The 22,082-nt window shown below is 43.9% G+C and overlaps 1 protein-coding gene across 3 annotated transcripts in view; it reads left to right on the top strand.

The window, feature by feature from the left end:
• CRYL1 (crystallin lambda 1) overlaps positions 1-7,554 on the top strand; it is a 178,904-nt gene extending 171,350 nt beyond the window's left edge. For all 3 annotated transcript variants that reach the window (XM_055317312.1, XM_055317313.1, XM_055317311.1), the window contains exons 6-8: positions 286-391; positions 6,438-6,544; positions 7,013-7,554. In XM_055317312.1, coding sequence (XP_055173287.1) covers positions 286-391; positions 6,438-6,544; positions 7,013-7,126 — 327 coding nt within the window. In that variant the 3' untranslated portion in view covers positions 7,127-7,554. The remainder of the gene's footprint in view (positions 1-285; positions 392-6,437; positions 6,545-7,012) is intronic.
• Positions 7,555-22,082: the final 14,528 nt, after the last annotated feature.

Raw genomic sequence — 22,082 nt, 5'->3', positions numbered from 1 at the left:
TATAAAGTAGAGAAGGGAAGACAGTGGGGGTAGGCACAATAAGGCGGCAGGTGGATTTCAGCTATGGAGAAAGTGAGTTGGTATTTGACCATGTCACAAAATATTCTCTTTTCAGCATCTGTTTATATGTTATAGTTTTGTCATGAAAAGTCTGATGAAAATTCTATTACAGCACTTTGGGGGGTATTTTGGGACCATACTCTAAAGAGATTAGGTTGAAATGAAGGCAAGAGAATTGTCTTTCCAGAGGACTCATCTGTATGCTGCCCCATTTTCTCCATTTAGGAAGGAATAGTTTCTCCGAGTGACCTTGACCTTGTCATGTCAGATGGCCTGGGCATGCGGTATGCATTCATCGGACCCTTAGAAACTATGCATCTCAATGCAGAAGGTAGGCTTTGCTTTCATAGGGGCGAAGATGGGAATTTTGTGCTGTTGAGTGTTCTTATGGGGTTTGTAAACAGTTAAGTTTTGCCTTTAAAAAAAAAATACCACAAAACTGAATAGAAACAGGATCATATGAAAGAGACAGTGCCGGCTCTGGTAACCCACAGATAAGGGCTGGGGCAGATTGCTGTGTCCTGAGATGACAAGCCACATGGAATCCTGGAACCTCAGGACTCTGTGTAGTAGAGAGCACTCAGGTGGGGGTGAAAAGAAAGACAAATGAGGGTGTTATCATGGAGACTTTGCCACATGGCATCCACCCTGACAGAAGATAAAGTTGTGTTTTCCTGAGAAAGATGATTCACTTATTTACAGAGGCAAGACAGACAGTGAAGTGACCACCTGTGCTGTACATATCTTTTGCCTAAATATGAACAGCTTCTCTGTGTGACTTGCTGAGCTGTACATTCCCCTCCAGAAGGCTGGGAAGCCAGGAGGGTGGTGGTCTGTAGAGGAGGGACAATTCAGGGCAGCAGTTCAGTTCAGGCCAGGTCTGTCATTTACCCTGGAAGCCTACTTCAAAGGGCTTGAGGAGGTAGGTACGAGCCCACGATCTAGTGACTCTAACAGAAAGATAAGTTGAGAAAGGTGAGAAGCTTCCAAGAATGAAATTGTCCATCACATTTTAAACAATTCAAAAACAAGGCACCTTTTGAAAAGCAAGCACTAAAACCTACCCCAAACTGAGATTTTTTAAGAGCTATGAATGATGTCACCTAAATGTCATTACTCCTTATAATTTCAACATTAAGAGAGTTATGAGTAACTTCTATTACCTTTTTGCTTTTCTGTGTTGTAACTTTCTATAATTATTGACATATTATCTTAATTATTAACTTATAAAACATGTAGAAAGAGAATAGGAATATTGTTTTCAGCTCCATGGTCCACATTGAACCAAAGTGTTGAGAAATTGGAGCTTATCCTGAAGAAGGTGACCAGAGAAGAGAGAGAGAGAGAGTGTGTGTGTGTGTGTGTGTGTGTGTGTGTGTGTGTGCGCGCGCATGCGTGCATGCACGTGCGCCTGTCTGTCCATGTCTTTTGTGGGGGTGGAACCAGATTGAAAGAGTGGATGTGTTAGGCAGACAAGTTTGAGTTCAGTACACCGCAGGAAGTTTCTAATAACTGGAGCTGAATTTGAGGGGGAGGGCCATGCTACTAGTGGATGAATATTCAGAGCCGCTGAGGGCTGGTTGCCCACCAGTCAGGATGTTTAGATATGGAGCAGAGATACGGAGTAGAGATACCTGTAATGAAGTGGGAAGTTGGAATAAGTGACCTCTGGGAGTCTGTTTGAGTGAGATTTTTATAATTCCACAATGTTTTGGTAATAGTTTAATTTTTGCCACAGTAGTTAATGAAATAGAATTTCTGATGAATAAGTCAAGGCAGTTTTTAGCAGTTGTCTTCTTGCAGGTACATGTATGGTGGCTTGAGTGGATTGGTCATGTGTGTAATGCAGATGATGTGGTTCAGTAACTGACTTGACTCTTCCTCAAAACTGCGCATGGCCAAGAGGCACTGGAGGAATAGAGGACTTTCCTAGCAGGAGCATATCACTTCTGTGGTGGGACAATGATCGAATACAGGAAGATAATGTAAAGACAGAGGCCCTCATAAAAGTGGAACAGGAGTTTTGAAGTATCATTAAAATAAAGTATTGGAGAATTTCAAATGCTTTTTTAGCCAGTACCTTAAAAGTGGCAAACCTATTCAACATTTGACATATATAGAGACCTTGTTCAATAACCACCATGTTTTTCTCTTTTTCCAATTTTTTTTCTTCAGAAAAATGAGATAATTCAGGTATCATGAGACATCAATAGGGAGACAACTGAGAGCAACTTTGACTCTCAAACAAATAGAAACAGAAGCCAATGAAACCAGAAACTCAAGAGCCAAATAGTGCGGCAGACAGGAAGGAGGCCTGTAATAATTTTTCAAACAAAGTAAATATGATAAGAACACCTAATTGGCTTAATATGATAATGGTGGACAGATGTAGTTTTTAACTTCAGAGCATTCCAGAGACTAGAATAAGACTATTATAAGATGTGGCTTGAGCCAGTGGAAATGTTCATTATTCTTCATGGTGCCGTCCAGAATATCTCAAGATTGCAGGGGAAGAATTCTTTTTTTCTGAAGTTGTTTTCATAAAGTCAGTGTCTCAGGTTAAAGCTGGTTATTAATCTTAAAGCTACAGTTTACCTGCAAGTGGTCAAAATATTTTAGGATTTGTTTTTAATCTCATAAAATGGCACCTGAAAAATGAGAGGCCAGCATGCTTACTTTGCCTTTTGGCTGCTTTTCAAAGGCAACCCCCCTCTAGGACAAGCTCTCAGAATGGGGGATCTGGTTGTCAGAGCCAGTCAGCCTGGGTCCCTCCCTGCCTTCCAAGCTAACTAGCTTTGTGCAGGTGAGTTCCCCCACCAGTAAAATGGGGATGGCAACAAGGGTACCGTGAGAATTAAACCAGATGGATTTAAACCAGATGAGAATTAAACCAAATCGATTCCTGGCACAGGTGAAGTCCCTTGATCAGTGTTATATTCATACAGAGTGTGGTCTTGTTTTCTTAATTCACTTAGAGTTTTTTAACTCTCCCCAGATGAAAAATGGAATGATTAAACATTAGGACATTTTTGCAACAGAATGGCAATATCTCCAGACTTTAACTATTTGGTTTGTTTCTTTGCTAATAAGCTTTTAGACTATTAGTTCATCAGGAAACTGCTCCGTTTTATACCTGGCAGCTCTTTGGACACCTCCTGGGTTTACCTCTACCTAGGGAATGATGGTCTCGGAATCTGAGAGCCTCTGGAAATCACCTCCAGTGGAAGTCAATTTTTACCATCCTGCCTCATAAAATTTCCTCCTGTGTGTAGATGTTTCTCTCTCTCTTTTTTCTAATCAATATGCCTACTTGGTGGGTTTGGCTCATTTACATGGAGCTGTTCTTTTCAATGAAACGGGTGAGCTGCTAGAGTGGGGACTTTCAAGAGTTAAGGGGACCCAGGTAGGTTTCTCTCTCCACCTGCCTCCCTGACCTCAGGTGAGGTCTCACTCACACAGGTGGGAATTAGGTAATGCTGCTCTGTGCTTTGGGGCCTCTTTGATCTTCCTCAATAAGTTCTGTGAAACTCTGTCTCTTAAAAGCAGGTGAACTCATGTAGATGTGGGTTCATAGGCTATGTGAAAACTAAACTCCTCTGGTGTGGGTAGCGGTAGTTAGGGCTCTCCAAGAAACTGAACACCCAGAGCATGTCACGGTGCTGTTTCCTCAGGTAGCAGCGGGACTACGTGCCTGCTGCACACATGCAAACAGAGGAAGGCTCTCTGCCTATTCACCCGCCATGGTTATGCTGAAGGTTCAGGAAAGCACACCATCTTGCCTTTGAGGGCTCACCAACAAAGACTTCCAAGTTAGAAAATAGCATGATAAACTAAGTCTAATTTCATGAGAATCCATTCTTTTCTCCATTTTTCCTCATTCCATAGGAACATCTCTTAAGAAAGTCTTCTAAAAAGCTAAGCTCTAGTGAGTTTGGGGAGCTGGGGGCAAGAAAGTATAGAAGAAAAAAATTAGAAGTAAAGACCAAATTTCATAGTAATATAAGGGAAAGACAGACTAGCAGGATAAAAGGTGGTTTCTTTTCCTTGACATTTCCAGTGAAACTGGTGTTGTGTAATAATTGCCACTCAATCCTTTCACAGTGTGGAGAAGCCAAAATTATTGTTGGAAATAAAGTAGAATCCTCCTTTTAATAGTTCTCTGATGGAAGAGGAAATGTCACAAATAACAGTAACTGATAAATGTACTGGAACTCTGTAAACAGTGGGACACGGCACAGATCTTGACTGTAAGTCCCCACGAACTTGTATTTTGGGCATGTGGGAGAGCCCTCCTAAGGGAGCCAGGCTCCTCTACAGGGAAAGCTCGAGGGTCTGCACACACCTACTCTGTTGGGTCCTTAGCTTCACCACAAACAACGGGGCCATTTATCCCAAGAACCTGAGTGCGTGTTATAGAAAGTGTTACGTTAGAGTGAAATTATAATTGGTTTCCCAAACAGGTGGGAGAAGTTATGAATTGTACTGTAAGGATTTTAACCACATTGTATTCTATTTTGAAGAAATATAATGCTCTTTAAAACGGCTGATTTTATAAAAGGCAGCAGGGAAAAAAGTTACAGAAAGCCCTGAGGTGATTAAAACTGACTTCACAGGGACAGTGAAAGGTGAACACGTCGTATTCAGAAGACGGAAAATAATCCAGAAGTGAAATGTGGTGTGTGAATTGAATCCTGTGGTTTATTGCTAGTCACGTAGGCTCGGGAGGTGCGGTTGGTTCCCGAGAGGGGATCCGTGGAGCTTCTGCTGGCAGCACAAGCGAGGAATGCACAGCTACAGTGATTCTTCCTGTTTTCTTCTCATTTCACATCTTTATAATTTACCCAATTCTTGTGTCTCTGCTCCCCCAAAAGGAATAAACCGTATTTGTGTCTAGATTTTATCACCTTTCGTTCGAATAAATAAACAAATGGATACAGTGAAGTAAATATTTAATTTCCAAAAGGAAACAAATGTATAGGTTGTTTTCTGTGTTCCAGAAATGCTAAGCCCTTCAGGGTACTAGCCAGTGCTGGAACAGGGAGCATTTCCAAATTCTGAGTTTGCAAGTTACACTTGAGACAGAACTTTTTTTTTTTTAAACTCCTTATGTTAAAAAGAGTATCCACCACTTAATGGTAGGTGCTAACGTTAGAAAAGTTGGTAAGTTTGAAATGTTTACCCTTCAAAAACGGTTTCTGTTCTAAGAGGGAATTGGATATAATTTTAGCACACTGGAAGAGAAAGAAAACCACTTGAGCCAAATAAAATTAACACCAAGTGATTTTTTTTTCGGCTTTCATATCAGTGTAGGTCCACCAAAACTAAACTCCAGGAGGCCGTTTTTTGGTTTTTGTTTTTTTAAAAAAGGATATCCCTTGCTGGTCATTCTTATTTTGAGTTAATCATACAGTTTTTGTGGAATAGGTGAGAGCCAAACTCTGGGATCTCTGTAAATTCTACGGTTTCATTTGTTCCCTGGTTATCTTTTTAGCCTGACTGACCACCTGCTGAGTCTTTCTGGTCTTGAAAAATGTTGGAAATGGGCCAAAGGCAGAGCAGTGAGAGGCTCAGCCCCCATCCTCAGGGGGCCCAAGACTTGGGCTGCCGCCTCCACGTACCTGGGTCCAGCTGCCCCTCTGACTCATGCCCAAGTGCACGCCCGCACTGGCCCAGCCTCAGCTGCCTCCTGGGGCTGGGGTGGGGGACAAGTGCCGGAGGAGCTCCGCTGTCTGCTGGGCAGAGCGGGCCAGGGCAAGCCTGCCCCGGGTGGGGGACGAGGCAGCCTGGCTGGTGTTCCTGTCGGTGCACCTCTAGTTCTAACAGAAGTATGAGCTTCGGCCTCATGTAGTCCGCCTGCTTCTGAGTTACCACGCTTCTCCCTACCTTGCCCCTCAGCATAAGCCTCTTCTTCATGTTTCACATCACAATCCTAGGGCCCTATTTTAGGATCCAAGACACTGGCTTCCCCAGGGCCCCGAAGCTGCAGAAGCACAGCAGAGCGGCATAGCCAGGGATAGGCCATTTGCACCGGGGACCTTATAGACACATTATCAAAGGAGATATTTTTGATGAAAATAGGACGTAATGTGATACTAATCAGTGCAGGAACACGGGCCAACCTGACAGAGGCCCCAGGTCCCATCATTTTTTTAGGATTTTAGGATTTGAGAAGAAGATTGAATGGTAGCACTGGTGAGGGTCCTCATGCCCCAGCACCAGCTGACCAAGGTGGACGCTCCCCTGGCCTTCTTCAGCCACAGGAGGAAAAGAATGTCATTAATCTGACCTAGGGTGAGACCCTCTAGACGGATGTCTTAGTTTGGAGTTATGTAGCATTCTTGCTGATATTGTGGATACATGTTTTCATATGGTTTCAGGTATGTTAAACTACTGTGACAGATACAGGGAAGGCATGAAACGTGTCCTGAAGACTTTTGGGCCCATTCCAGACTTTTCCAGGGCCACCACTGAAAAAGTTAACCAGGTATGTAGACTCATTGTAGAGGATTGTGCTAGCCGAGCTGAAGCACTGGGTCACTGGTGAGGTTTTATTTGCAGCCAGAGTCTTTGCCCTTGACTTTGATTATTCCTCACTCCTACCTTTGCCTGTCCACAGTTCCATTGTGGTCATAGCAGACCCAAGAGCAGTATGACCAATGAACTGGGAGCTCACCTTGATTGTCTTAGAGGAGCTGTAGCCTTCTGTGAATTTGGAAAGTTAATGTTAATTGAGGGTGTACTAAGTTAATGTTAATTGAGAGTGTGAATTTGGAAAGTTAATGTTAATTGAGGGTGTACTAAGTACTAAGGTCTTTGAAAGCAAAGTCACAGTTTGCATAAATAGGGACAATTACTCTCCCAGTAAATTAATTTCTCTTCATGCTCTGGTTTTTTTTCTTTCTATTTCTTTCTTTTCCTTTTCTTTTTGTTTCATTTTGTTTCCTATTCCCAGGCCATGTGTGTGAATGTTCCCGATGACCCAGAGCACTTAGGCGCCAGAAGGCAGTGGAGGGACGAGTGTCTCCTGAGACTGGCCAAGTTGAAGAGGCAGATGCAGTCCCAGTAAAGCTTCCTGCTGAACTCCCATCCTTCGTTATTGGGAGTCCTCATTGGGAGAATCACAAGCACTTAATTGAACCTGGAGGCCAGGTGGTCTTCATGCAGATTCAATGGCAGGGCCACAGCAGTGGGGCTGAGGGGTCCTCTGATCACTCCCTGGCCTTGGGTGTCACAGCTGCACTGGATTCTGAGGGCTGTTGACTCCCTGCAACTTGGGCAAGCAAGAGAACAAATCGTCTGAAGATTTTCACATTTTTAGTGATTCCATACAGCGGCATTTTATAGCCAATGATTGTGGTTTCAAGTTTATTTTAATCTGTAGCAAAGTTTTGTAATGATTTTCTAATCTCTGAGTACTCTGTGGCCCTGCATTATGAGGCACCTACCTTCATTTTGCTAATGCTTATTCTGAATAAAAGTTTTTCCTTGCATAAAGATGTTCTTTTTCTTCTGGTCTTTCTGAGAAAGACAGTGTTTGATTCTGATGATTGACATATTTCAGAGTGACCATGATGAGTGATTAAGCAAAAACTTTGTTCTAGGTCCTTTGTCAGCCATTCAGTAAAAATCCACCAATTTGGGCCAGTATTTCCCAAAGTGGATTCCACAGTGAGTGCCTGAGGGCTCGATGGTAAGATGTGTTTGGGAAACTCCTCTGACTGCCCCACTCTTGTCTATAGGATATTAAAGGCTCCAAAGTTCTACAGTAAATACACCTGTTTAACCCAACACCATATTATCTTCTTTGACATGGAGTCTTGTCCCAGCACTAGTTCCTCAAATACTCTAGCAAATAGCAGTACGAGTACCCCCACCCCCAGTAAGGCCAGCACATCACAATAGCTTTGATCACAGGCCACTACGGGCTCCCTGACAGCTCCCAGCCCAGTGACACTCCAGCCTTTCAATTTCAGGTGACCAGCTTCCCGGCTTCATCCAGTAGGGAGAAACCTTTGCAAAGCTATGGTGGTGTTAGAACAGTGTCCCCAGTTAGGAACTGTGTGAAAGTTGTTGTCCTGGCCCAGTGGCACATACACTCATCTATCACGTTCATCGATGCTACAACATTTTTTGAGCAGCTGTGATGCTGCTCAAGACATCAAGCACGTAGTCTCTGCCTTTTAGAAGTTTACCATAAGACAAAGTATTAGAATAAAATAGGGTAGTGCCCCCCAGAGGATCAAATACATGGGAGATCATAACTAACTGCCCCTGGGTGTGCCCTACAAGGTCTCACAGGAGACAGCCTTTGAGGCGAGTCTTGAGTAACAGGTAAGAGTCAGCAAGCCCTCCTGGCAGAAGGAGCAGAGTAGAGAAGGGTGCTGGGTGCCCAGAGAAGGTGGGGTGCTTCCCTGCAGCCTAAAAGAGAGCCTTGTGAAGGGTTGCTGGGGGCCAGACACAAGTGGGGAAGAGCACTGGGCTCATACTAATGTGTAGACCTCACCTAAAACATTGGAAGGCCTAAACAGTCTGTGGGGTGTGAGTGGCCTGTCATTGGGATTTCAGAAAGTCTTTCCTGACAACAGAAGGGACTAAGCAGGAGGTGGAGGCTGTTGTCCAGGTGGGGCTGATCAGGGAGTGAATTTGGAAAGTATCCAGGGGTGGCACTGACAGTCACCAGTGATGACCTGAGAAAGGTGACACCAGAGCTTCCTAAATCATCAGCTCTGGCAACTACATGGATATTGATGCCATTTTATAAAATAAGGAAATTAGGAAGAAAGGGCAGGAAATTGAATGTCCCAGGTACTAAACTTTACTGAAAAAGAGAATGTAGCAAGACATGAAGGAAGTTTTCAGCCTTGAAAAGGCTCCTTCTCATCTAATCAAGTTTTGGATGTTCCTTAAACTTTGATGACTCAATCTATCATATTGTGACTTACTGGTATTGTTTCACCGAGCAAGTCAAGCCCTTGCTTCTCCCTATAGCTTCTAACCAGAAGCTCCTTTCCCTTCAACATACTCCACCCTCTTGTCTTCCCAAAATTGCCTCACTATTCTCAGGGCCTGCCTGATTCCTACTCTTATGGGCCCATGGAGGCTGCCATAGTCTCTGGACCCAGGTTTGAAGTCCCTGATAATATGATCTTGCTGGGTGGACGTGGGATGTTGGTGGATGTCATACATGGCCTGCTGGTTTCACAGCATCAATGAACCATGGAAATCCCAGAAAAAGTGGCCAAGGGAGGCTATCCAGCCTGATGCCACAGGCTAGTATGTATGAGGGAGCAAGGCAGGAGCATCTTGGTGTCCCTTATGGTGACATGGACATAGAAGACAAAAATGGGGGCTGTTCGGGACACGCTCATATATGTGTTTGAATTTTATTTTCCCATTTGTGCTGTTCTGAGATATGTGCAGCAGAGGCATACTCAGGCTCCATCTGTGGCTGTCACAGTGCACAATGAGGAAGGGTCAACACAAGTGATCGACAACACTGCAACACTGACGAGAGAGCCAATGTGTTCATTCACATCTGAGGGCTGAAGAAATTACAATTTTCAATCTTGAGAGCAGCCGAGAGTGTGTTTGTGGTCTGGAAGGAAGGCAAGATGTAGCCCTGGAAACGAGACAGAGCTAGGAAGTGGTCCAAAAGGGAACCAAAGGAGGACCAGGTCTGAGAGCACAATCTCATGCACAAGCCAAGCCGTCAGGTCTCTCAGAGGTATACTGGAAAACTTTTTTTTTTAATAAATTAATTTTTATTGGTGTTCAATTTACCAACATACAGAATAACACCCAGTGCTCATCCCGTCAAGTGCCCCTCTCAGTGCCCGTCACCCATTCACCCCCACCCCCCACCCTCCTCCCCTTCCAGCACCCCTAGTTCGTTTCCCAGAGTTAGGAGTCTTTGTGTTCTGTCTCCCTTTCTGATATTTCGTATACTGGAAAACTTAAACACAAGCAGCTTCTGCTTTTCGCTTTGCTGTCCCTGGGGGCTGGCTTTCAAGGTGCTTACTTGCTTTGGTGACTTTAGCAAGTGTATATTATTCATGTGCCAGTTTTCCCATGACCTCTTTCTGGTGCAGGCATCCCAGCCGAGACACCACATACATTCAGTCACCACCCATCGTGACAGTTTCTCAGTCTGGCCTTGCTTTTCACAACCCTGACAGAGCTCTGGCCAGGTATTCTGCAGAGTATCTCTAGTCTGGGTTTGTCTAGTGTTTTGCTCATGGTTAGACCAGGATTAGCTTTTGGAAAGAATACCCCAGAGGTGAAGCATTCTTCTTGTCACATCCTGTCAGGGGTACATGATAGCTGCGTGACATCACTGGGGATGTTAGCCTTCACTGAGTGTGTTTGCCAGGTTTCTCCACTGTGAGTTACCTTTAGAAAATAAATTAATTGGAAGGACTAGCCTCAGCCGATATTTTTCTTCTGACTGGTTTCTGAGTCATTTTCTCAGACTGCAAAGCTGTAGATCTCCACAGTGCAGCGCTCACACAGTTCCTTCCTTCCCACAGGCCCAGTATACGTCCGTGCACTCAAAGATCCAAATGATCTCCTTGTTCCTCATGTTTCAGATTAGCAGCTTAGCACTCTTTCAGGGCTGGAGGAGGTGCTGGCTGCCAAAAGAACAAAGATTATATATTGTTCCCATGGAAGTCGAAGTCAGAGAAAGATGTCAGAGACTGGGCTTAGCAGTGGAGTCTCTATGATTCATGTCTGGTTCTGGCTGAGTTTGAAGGTACAGAAACTATTTTGTTAGTGCTTGTGTAGTTGAGTTATAAGATGATTTTTCTCATGCTCATAAGACTCACAAGACCGAGGTAAAAACCAGAATGCCAGTTTTGTTCATTTTCAATTGCTTCATCTATCAAACAATTATTGAGCATCTACTGTGTGCTAGGTACTATTTCAAGAGCTGGAGATACACTGATAAATGAAACAGAGAAATACCACCCACTGGTATGGAGCGTATACCGTAGTTCCAGTGGAGAGAACAAACACAAACCAGTCAATAGGCAGATGATAGAATATGGCAGAAGGGGATCTTTTATGTAGATAAATATAAAGCAAAGGAGAGTAATAGGGAGTATAGGTAGTATGTGTGTATGAGTGTGCATGTGTGTTTGCACGCATGAGTGTGTAAGTGTGCAGGCAGTTTTAGGGAAATAAAGAAAGGGTTGATGAGAAGATAGCATTTGAACAGAGACCTAAAGAAGTAAGGGGTAGAACCATGGAGAGATCCAGAAAAGAAGGATGCCCCAGGGAGAAGGAACAAAAATGCAAGGGCCATGAAGTGGAAGCTGACCCTATACATCCAAGGGACAGTTGGGGTCCATGTGGCTCAGTGCCAGGAGGGAGGAAGCAGTAAGAGATGAGGCAGAGGGGCCAATATGAAGGCCCTTGAAGGCCAATATGAAGATCGGCTTTTCCTTTTGCACAAAGTGAGAAGCCAGAGAGCTTTATTATTATTATTATTATTATTATTATTATTATTATTAAAATACTTTGTACCTTAACATAAAATCTACCTTTTAAAATTTTTAAGTCTACCGTATAGTATTGTTAACTATAGGCACAGTGTTGTCAAGCGGATCTCTAAAACTTACTCATCTTGGATAATTGAAACCAAGCACTCATTGAATAGCAGCTCCCCATTTCTCCTTCCTGATGCCCCTGGCAACTGCCATTTTCTCTGCTTCTATGTGTTTGACTATTGTAGATACCTCACATAAATGGAATTGTGACTTTTTTTGTCTTTGTGACTGGCTTATCTCACTTAGCATAATGCCCTCACCATTCATCCATGCTGTGGTATATTGGCAGGATTTCCTTCTTTTTAACGTTGAATAATATTCTGATGTGTGTATATACCACATTTTCTTTCCATTCACCTGTCAATGGACATTTGGGTTGTTTCCACATCTTGGCTATTATGAATAATGCTGCAATGAACACAGGAGTGCAAATATCTCTTCAGGATTCTGATTTCAATTCTTTAGATAAATACCCAGAAGTGGAATTGCAGGATCATATAGTGCTTCTATTTTTAACTTTTTGAAGCAACTTTATGCTGTTTTTCATAGTGCCTTTACCATTTTACATTCCCATCAATAGTGCACAGAAGTTCTAATTTCTCCACATTTTTGCCAATAGTTATCCTTTTTTTTCTTGATGATAGCCATTCTAGCAGGAATGAGATGATATCTCATTGTGGTTTTGATCTGTATTTCCCTAATGAGTAGTGATGTTGAGCATGTTTTTATGTACCTGTTGGCCTTCTTTGGAGATAGGTCTATTCAGTTCCTCTACATATTTTTAAATCAGATTATTTGTTTTGTACCATTGAGTTGCATAAGTTTCTTACATTTTTGAATATGAATTCCTTAACAGATTTTGGTTTGCAAATATTTTCTTCCATTCTATAGGTTACCTTTTCATTCTGTTTGTTGTTTACTTTGCTGTACAGAAGCCCTTCGTTTAATGTAGTCTCACTCATCTATTGTTATCTGTGCTTTTGGTGTCATCCATGAAATCATTGCCAAGACCTATGTTATGAAGCTTTCCCCTTATGTTTTCTTTAGGAGTTTTATAGTTTCAAGTTTTTTCAGAATACTTGAGTTCTCAATCCATTTCAAATTGATTTTTGTGTCATAAGGGTCCAACTTCATTCTTTTGCTTGTGGATATCCAGTTTTCCCAACACCATTTGTTGAAGATACTGTCCCTTCCCCATTGTGTAGTCTTGGCACCCTTGTTGAAGATCAGCTACTCATATATGTGTCAGTTTATTTCTGAGCCCTTTATTTTGTTCCGTTAGTCTGTCTTTATGCTGGTACCATACTGTTTTAAATACTGTAGCTTTGTAATATATTTCAAAATCAAGAAGTATGATTTCTCCAGCTTTGTTCTTTTTTCTCAAGATTGTTTTGGCTATTCAGGGTGAGTTCTTTGTGGTTCCATAATAATTTTAGGGTTGTTTTTGTTATTTCTGTAAAAGAAATTCCATTGAGATTTTGACAGAGGTTGCCTTGAATCTGTATATTACTTTAGGTAGAATGGACATTTTACAATGATAAGTGTTCCAGACCATGAACACAGGCTACTTTTCCATTTATCTGTGTCTTCTTAAATTTCTTTCATCAATATTTTGTAGTTTTCAGTGCACAAATATTTCACTTCCTTAAGTTTATTCCTAAGTATATTAGTCTTTTCCATGCTATTATGAGATTTTTATCTTTTTTTTTCAGATAGTTTATTGTTAGTGTTTAGAAATACAACTAATTTTTGGTATGTTGTATGTTTGTATCCTGCAACTTTACTGAACTTGTTTATTAGTTCTAACAGTTTTTTTATGGAGTTCTTAGGGATTTTTTGTTTTTTACATATAAGATCACATCATCTGTAAACTTATGGGATTCAGTAAAAGTAGTACTAAGAAGGAAGTTTATAGCAATAAATGCCACCATAAAAAAAAAGAGAATGATTTCAAACTATCTTTATACCTCAAGGAACTCAAAAAAGAACAAACTAAGCCCAAAGTTAACAGAAGGAAGGAAATGATAAGGATTAAAGCAGGAATAAATGAAACAGAAATTAGAAAAACAGTAGAAAAAGACCAATGGAACTAAGAGTTGGTTTTCAGAGATTAATAAAATTGATAGACCTTCAACTAGACTAAGAAAAAAAGAGAGAAAACTCAAAATCAGAAATGAAAGAGGAGACAATCCAAGTCATGCCCATTCTGCAATGCCTGTAGAGAAGTGTTTAAAAACACTTGCTATAAAGATGCAGTGGCAGCGGTGAGAAGCAGTCAGATCCTGGAGATATCTTGGAGGTGAAGCTAACAGGATGGGCTGACAGATTGGATGTGGGTTATGAAAAAAAAGGAACTGATCAAGGATGTCTCCAAAATTTATGTCTAGGGCAGTGGGAAGGATGCAGTTGTCACTTATTGAGATGGGGAAGATGGGGTAGGGGAAAAACAAGTGATAACTAGAAAGTTGCCTGGTAGCTTAGAATCTGAGCAAGGGGATGGTGGGTGGTACTGAGCTATGATTGTCTGGTGTACCCACCATCTCACCTCAGTCTCTACCTGCCAAGTGGAGGAAACACTTGGATCAGATGGGAAGAAAATGTTTTATCCTGTACATAAAGATTTGGCTCTTCTGTTCCTCTCTTCTCCTAAACTCCATTTTTTTCCATTTTGTCTTCAGAGGAGTGACTATTGATCTTTCCTTATTCAATAACTATTTTTAAAAGCAATTATTGTGTATTTAGATAGTATGTAGGGATCTGAGGCTATAGAAGTGAATTTACCTTTATCATTACAAGTTCACAGGTTAGTGGAGAAGGTGGACATATGAAGAGAAAAGCATAAGGTTGCAAACACAATGAAAGACCTATGCACAGAGTGTTAGAGAAGCACACAAGAAGGGCCCTTAGCTAAGTAGGCCTACTGTGGGGATGGGAGGCTACAGCCAGTATTCCCTAAGGAGGTAGTGTCTGAGTTGTAAATCTTGGGAACTGAGAATAAATGAGCTTAGCAAAGATTAATTCCTATCACTTAAAATAGTATCAGGTATAATAGAAGGCATTAAATAAATAATTATTGAAAGAAAGGATGAGTGAAAGGGGGTTGGAGAGGGGAGCTGCAGGTTGCAGAATAGGAACACCTGGGCACCCAGCCATGGCTTCTCACCGCCAATCCTCTTGTACGTGTTTGGAAGATGTGCTGTCCCATGAGGACTTGAACAGTTGGTTGACCTTCATCATGTGTTCATTTTATTGGCTTCACTCTGAAGGTAACCTTAACTCTAAGTTTAAGGAACAGTGATTAAATCCCCAAGCCACTTGGCCATCAAACATTTTCTTATTCTTTTGGCTTCTTCCTAACCTGGCTAACATCCAGAGAGTTTAGTGCAGAATGGGTCAAACTGAAAAAATGGTGTAGTATTTGTCAACACAGCATCTTCTCTTTAGATTTTTCTCTAAATCATTTTGCTTCTGTTGCTCTCATTTTTTTAGCAACAAAATCTAGAAGCTTCTGTAAATGTGGAGCAAAATATTATCATTGGTGAAGCTTATGCATGTAGCCAAGACATCTAGAGAAAACCAACCATCTTAAATGCAGTGTTGCAGGCCATTGAGCAACAGGCTTGAAATCTGGCAGACACTGGCATGCAGGAACTCTGCATTTTTCTTCCTTTAATCCCTGGCACTGAGCCTTGAACATAGTTAGCATGTGGCAGGCACTCAGCAATGTTTGTGCATGAGGCCAGGTAAATGAGTGGAGTACTAGTAAGGGAGGCTTGGTATCCCTCTGCCAGTGTCTTTGGGCACTGAGGAAGAACCTGTGGCCACACAGAGGTTGGGGGCCGGAATGAGTATGCTCAAACTGCATACTCCTCCTGTAGATCTTGTGAAAAGGTGTTTTCTTAAATAACGAAGGTTGATAGCACTGGAGCTTCTTCCTGAGGGAAAAGATGTCATGTCAGTTTTTAAGATAGGTCAATCCAGTTCTAGCTAATACAGAAAGAGAGCCTTGATCTCTCAAGGAAGGAAAACAGGTCATTAGCTTACATAAGGCTATTCACATAAAAAACACCTTGAAAAAAGTATACCAAAATGCTAAGCTTGGTTATTTGGGGATGGTTTTAAATTTCTTCTTTATGGTTTTCTTTATACTATGACTTTTAGTATACACATATGCCTTTTACATTATCGGTGCAGTTAACGTGAGTCGTCTGCTAGGGGACTTCCGTGTGGTCATCAAAACCAGAGCATGGAAGAGAATACCTCTGGTGCCCTCCCATGTAGTATCACATGTGGACAGTTTCACATAATGGACAGTGTCTGTAAGTTGTTGAATGGTCTTGCAGAGCCAGAGCTGTCTTTCCACCACAGAGAGCCCAAGCCCAGTAATGCACAGGGATGCCCTCTCTGTACAGAGCTGTGTGGGTCCCCAAGATTTGGCTACACACCTACCAGCTCACTGTTGTCATCGCCTACTCTTCAGCATCCTCTGAGGTTCTATTGTCCTACATCCTGGGGATACCTCTTGAAACAAGACCAGGTCCCTACTTTTATGGAGCCTGTGTTCTAAATGAAGGAGACATTAAAAAAAGAATAACCAAGCAGATAAACAAATGAAATGCCAGATACTGGTATGTGCTGATCAGAGAATGAAATCAAGTGATCGGATAGTATGTGCCCAACCTTTGCTTCATGCTGGGTTCTTGGGAAGGCCTAGCAAAGACCTGGACAATAAGGGCACAGCTCTGTTTTGATCTTTGAAGGAGCTGCAGGGAAGAAAGCACAGTTGGAACCCAGACCTGGAAGTGAAGGTCTAAGCAGATGAGTGGGTATGGGGTGATGAGGGCAGGCTGAATGGCAGGAAGAGTGAGTGGACAGAAGGGAGCACAAAAAGGGGGTGGGGCATAAGGTTAGGTCAGAGTTTAATTTAAATGCAGTGGGAAACTCTGGACTCGGTGTGGTCAAATTGATTTGCATTTTAAAAGTCCTGGGGAATCAGAGGTCAACCAACTTTTCCTAAAGGTTCATATCGTGCCTGTGGGAGTCTATTATAGTTTCTCCTCACTGCCTTGTAGCCCAAATGCAGCCACAGGTAAAAGGAAGTGAATAAGTGTGGCTATATTCCAATAAAACTTGCTTCCAGACACTTGACATTTGAAGTTCATATGACTTTCATACATCAGGAAATCTTGTTCTTTTAATTTTTTCCCTACCATTTAAATGTAAAGCCCATGCCTAGCTCACAGGATGGGCAAAGGCTTTGGCAGGTGGAATTAGACTCTGGGAGGGACCAGGAAAGGCAGGCCTAGCTGGAGGAGGAGGCTGGAGGCCCTGCAATAACACAGGCCAGGCAGTGCTGGTGAAGACCAAGGACTGGGAAGGGAGCACAGGAGGAAGGCCAAGACATTTGGGTGCTCCTTTGGAGGTAGTCAACAGGACTCGTTGGTGGGTGGGATGTGGAATAGAGAGCCTTGTAGCCATCCAAGTTGCATGTCAGACCTGTTTGGTGCCAGTGGTTCGGCCTTTGGGGAGGTTGACACTGCTATCCTGATCTTTACGACAAAAAGAGCCTGGGGTCTGTGGGAAATTGAATGCCAGGACTTACCACAGGAATACTGGGGTGGGCAGGGCTGGGGCTGGTTGTGGGTGGAGAGTCCAACCTCAGTTTGCAGTGCCCCAGCTCACAGCTAGTCTCACACCTTGTAAAAGCTGATGAAAGAACATGGCCCAACATTTCATTTCTTAGACACAAGGGACAGAGCACCATTCATTCTACCAGGGTACAAGAGACTCAGCCCCTTCTGAAGGTGGGCAGCATCAGGCTGTGGGAGAACACAGTAGCAAGCACACAATGACATGGGTTGAAAATAAATATTATGCAGTTTCCCAGTGGCTCTGTTGGCTCTTTGAGAAGCCACAGAGCACAGTGATCAGGAGCTCAGGCTCCGGGGCAAGACTGCCTGGGTTCAGGTGGCTGAGGGGAGCAGAGTGGCCTTGGGCAAGGTACCATACATGCTCACATGTCTATGTCTCACTCACCTCACACTGTGGGTTCTGTCACTGTAGCACCTAGTTGTGCTGTTTAGGATGGTAGAGATCATCTTTGCTGTAGACTCTGGGGACTTGGTCAGCACTAGGTCAGTAGCAGCCGTGATTAGTGGATGAAAGTAGCTAGACAGACACAGACAGCGAAGCAGTGGTGGAGAGGGCCCATGGAGACATGAGGGTTCTTTCCAACAATTCTCTGTGGCCTGCGAGTAGTGGTGCTTACTCAGCATAACAAATGCCCTACAGTGCTCATCATGCACCCTCCCCTGCTCCCTGGCCTATTTCCCCATAGTGCTAAAGAGTGAGCATGACTCGGGGCAGGTCAAGGGGTGCTGCATTAGCCAGGGTTCTCCAGAGAAACAGAACCAATAGGGTTTGTAGAGATATTCAGAAACAGTTATTATAGGATTTGGCTCATGTGATTGTGGAGACTGAGAAATCCCTCATCTGCTGTCTTCAAGCTGGAGGCCCAGGAGAATTGGTGTGCAATCCTGTCTGAATCTCAAGGTCCGAGAGTTAGGAGAACCAACATCTAAGGGCAGGAGTAATTGGATGTTCTAGCTCAGAAAGAAAGCAAATTTGCTCTTCTTCCACCTTTTTGTTCTATTCAGGACTTCAATGGTTTGGATGAGGCCCAACAGTATTGATAGAATCTTCTTTACTTAGTTTCTGATTCAAATGCTAGTCTCTTCCTGAAACACCCTCACAGACACAGACACATCCAGAAATAAAGATTTACTAGCTGAGCATCTTTAATCCGGTCAAGTTGATGCATAAAATTAACCATCACAGGCACATACCCAGTCTCTGTATTGTGCCACCTGTGGAGAGTCTAACTCAACAACAAAGGGAATCAAAAAGGAAAAAAAAAATTTTTTTAAAGGAAAGAAATTCTGATTGCTACTTTCACCTGTTATGTTAGTCTACTTGGGCTATCCTAATATAATGCCACAGAATGAGTGGCTTGGAAAACAGTCATTTATTTCTCACAGTTCCGGGGCTGGAAGTCCAAGATCAGGCCGCCAGCATGGTCAGGTTCTGGTGAGAGCTCTCTTCCTGACTTGCAGATGACTGGCTTCTCACTGTGTCTTCACATGGCCTTTCCTCCTTGTGCATGGGGAAAGAATGAGCTATCTCCTCCTTCTCCTCCTCCTCTTCCTCCTCCTCCTTCTTCTTTTTCTTCTTCTCCTTCTACCTCTCTCCCTCCCCCCTTATTCTTTCTTCTTCTTCTTCATGAAGCCACAGAGCCTATTGGGTTAGGACCCCACCGTTATGACCTCATTTAACCTTAATTCCCTCCTTACAGACCCTATTTCTAAATACAGTCACTCTGGGGGCTAGCACTTCAACATATGAACTTGGTGGGGGAGGTGGAACACAGTTCAGTCCATAACACCTATAACAGAACATTAGAGAGAATCCACGGTGACACTTCTCAGACAACTTCCATCCTGCCTGGTCACAGCTGACTGGCCCCACTTGCCAGCCCCTGGATCTCTTCCTTTTTTTTTTTCCTTTTTAAAGATTTTATTTATTCATGAGAGACACAGAGAGATAGGCAGAGACACAGGCAGAGGGAGAATCAGGCTCCATGCAGGGAGCCTGACGTGGGACTCGATCCCGGGTCTCCAGGATCACGCCCTGGGCTGAAGACGGCGCTAAACCACTGAGCCACTCAGGCTGCCCTCTCCTGGAACTCTTCCTAAATCTTCTCCTAGTTCCACCTTATTTATCTCTGGGTCATATCCTCCCAGACAGGCAGGAAGGCAAGATTCTCACTGGCAGAGATTCCCACATCCTCCCAGGTAAGCAGAGCTGGAAAAGAAGGGCAGGAAGGGGGGACACATTAATATCCTGATGGTCCTTCCTTACTGGATATAGACGTTATTCAGGGGGGTCCTGTACACACTCTATCTTCTCATCTAATTCTCACACAGGCCTTGAAGTAAGAGACTGAGATGCTCACAGAGCCAGGAAGAGCTGGGGCCAGAATCTGAACTCAGCCAATCTATGTCCAGAGGCCACACTCCTTCATGCAATATATCTAGACAAGATTGCAGGCCAGGAGGTCTCTGGGCCCCAGAAGTTTCCCCCTAACAATATTGTAGGGGTTCAGCTGGGGCATGATTGGAAGTCCACACTGGTCATCCCTTGGGCTGGAGTTGGAAGAGGCTCAGAATTCTTGGGAAACTTTTAGGTTGAAATTACATGAGGAAAGAGCCTTAATGAAGTGTGTAGGACTAAGTGGAAAGTCCCAGAATGGTGGAGCTCTGTGCAGGGATGTCCTGTCATGGTTCAAGTGCATGTGAGTGTAGTGAGGGTTTGATGTCCATGCTGCACAAGCATTTATGGGGTGGCTCACCACACCCTGGCTCTCATGGAACACATCCATATCCACCAGAAACCACTCACTGTGAGGGTGCCATGGGAAAAGAGATGTGTGCGGTGACTGCCCAAGTCATACAGGATCCCCTGTGTGTTTATGTACCAGGGTGCTGGGGACGATGGCTTCCCTCAGGAAGTGCTGTTTCAGCTGAGATGGGAAGACTAACTAGAAGCTTCCCAGGCTAATAGACCAAAGCTAGGGAGAGAGTATTCCTGTTTGCTCATCTGTAAAATGGAACTAGAAATAAAACCCACCTCACATAGCTGTTGTGTGAAGACCATCATGGGGGAGGGCACAGAGTGCCCGACCCTAGCAGATGTGCCTGTGTTCCATCCACATGCCCTGGGAACTCTCATCTATCTGCAGAAAGCTACATACTGTGAATACTTGTAGGAAATGTTGGTTCAGCGCCAAAGGCCAGGAAAGAATTCTGGAGATGTTGTTAGTACAAAAAGGTGGTTTTATTAAAAGCTCAGGGACAAGATCCATGGGCAGGAAGAGCTGCACCTGGGTTGTGAGGAGTGGCCCATTATATACTTTCAAGTTGGGAGGGAGTTAGGGATAACGTGAGTCTCTAAGGAATTTTGGAAGCAAGGTTTCCAGGACTCTGAGGGGGCTGGCTATTGTTGGGGAAAGGTCATTTGTTGCCGGCGAATAAACCTTAGTCAGGAGACCCTTCAGATGTGTATCAGTGGGCCATGTGCTTGGGGGATGATCGCCAACATGATTGCCTTTATCTCTTGAGGGGTAGAGATAAAGGATGTTTCCAAAGGAATTTTTATACATTTAAAGTAGACTCACAGGATCCTGGAGTGTTAGACTAAGATTGCCTTTTGCCCTTAGCAAAGTACTAACATCGAGGCACCTGAGCTCCCAGAGGAAGGTCACTCTGCCTGTTTCAAGGACTTGTTAATGAGCTGTAAGTAGTAAGGAAATTTAACTTTTTTTCTTTTGCCATTGTTTCCCACATCACTTGTGATTCTCTGACAGAGTTTTCTTCTGGCCATGGGATCAAGCTCAACCCACAGGTAAGGCAGGCTGGAGAGCTGCCACCTCCAGAAACAGCTCTCACAACGACAGGCAGGGAAGTTGGCAAGTAAATAGCCAACTACCCCCCACCTCCCACCCCAGGTTGGGATAACTGAGCTGACCTGTCCAATGCCTTCCAGAGTCTGTCCCTGGTCAGTGGAAGCTGCATTGCTCATGGTGGTTCAGCAAAGTTCAGTAGAGTTTGGTAAATGCTAGCTTTGTAATGGAGATGGACAAAGAAATGGAATATTTGGAATATTCCTTGGGAGAGAAAGACAACAGAGCTTGGTGATGGGTCAGGTACTGGGATGGTGAGGAGGGGAGATGGTCCCCAGTGTCAGCTTTTGTGGCTTGCATGGAGACCTGCCCTGAGGTGGGGACCCAGAGAGGTCCAAGGAGGAAGAGAAGGCCTGAGTTTATCTCTAGCCATACAGCATTTGAGAGGCCCGTGAGATTCCAGTGAGGTCTCAGGCAGGGGGAGGGGTAGATGAGGGTGGAAATCAGAAAGGAGGTCTAGGTTGGAAACAAACTGGGAAGTTGTAAGGATCTACCTGATAAGCGAAGCTATGGGCATAGCTGAAATCATGTAGGTAGGGAGGCGGCATCACATCTGAAGGTAAGAAGGACGTAAGCCTGAGCCAGGGGAAGCAGCGACTACTGAGGGACACCAAGAAGAAAGAGGAGGGAGAAGGAGGAAAATCACAGTGTGGAGTCACTGAAGCCTGGGGAGAGGGGTCCCCACAGGCACCGTGCCTACTTTGTGCACAGCCTCTTCTCCAAGGCTGCCTCACAGTGTGGTGCAGCTTCCCTGTCTGGGTGATACCCTGGTGATCCTACTACTGCTCTGTCCTCTATTTCCCAGGCCAATCCCAAGTAATGAGGAGGGGCTGGGACCTACCTTCTCAGCCACGGGAGTCGGGAATGAGCCTCGTTACCATAGGCTTGGGAAGAAGTCGTAGGCTATAATGTGCCCCCTTTGCTTCAACTGCCCCTAATTCTCCCCAGGGCTGCCCAGC

Source organism: Nyctereutes procyonoides, unplaced genomic scaffold (assembly GCF_905146905.1).
Source record: "Nyctereutes procyonoides isolate TBG_1078 unplaced genomic scaffold, NYPRO_anot_genome, whole genome shotgun sequence".
Taxonomy (NCBI): domain Eukaryota; kingdom Metazoa; phylum Chordata; class Mammalia; order Carnivora; family Canidae; genus Nyctereutes; species Nyctereutes procyonoides.
The sequence above is the reverse complement of the archived record's forward strand: the minus strand, read 5'-3'. Positions and strand labels throughout refer to the sequence as shown.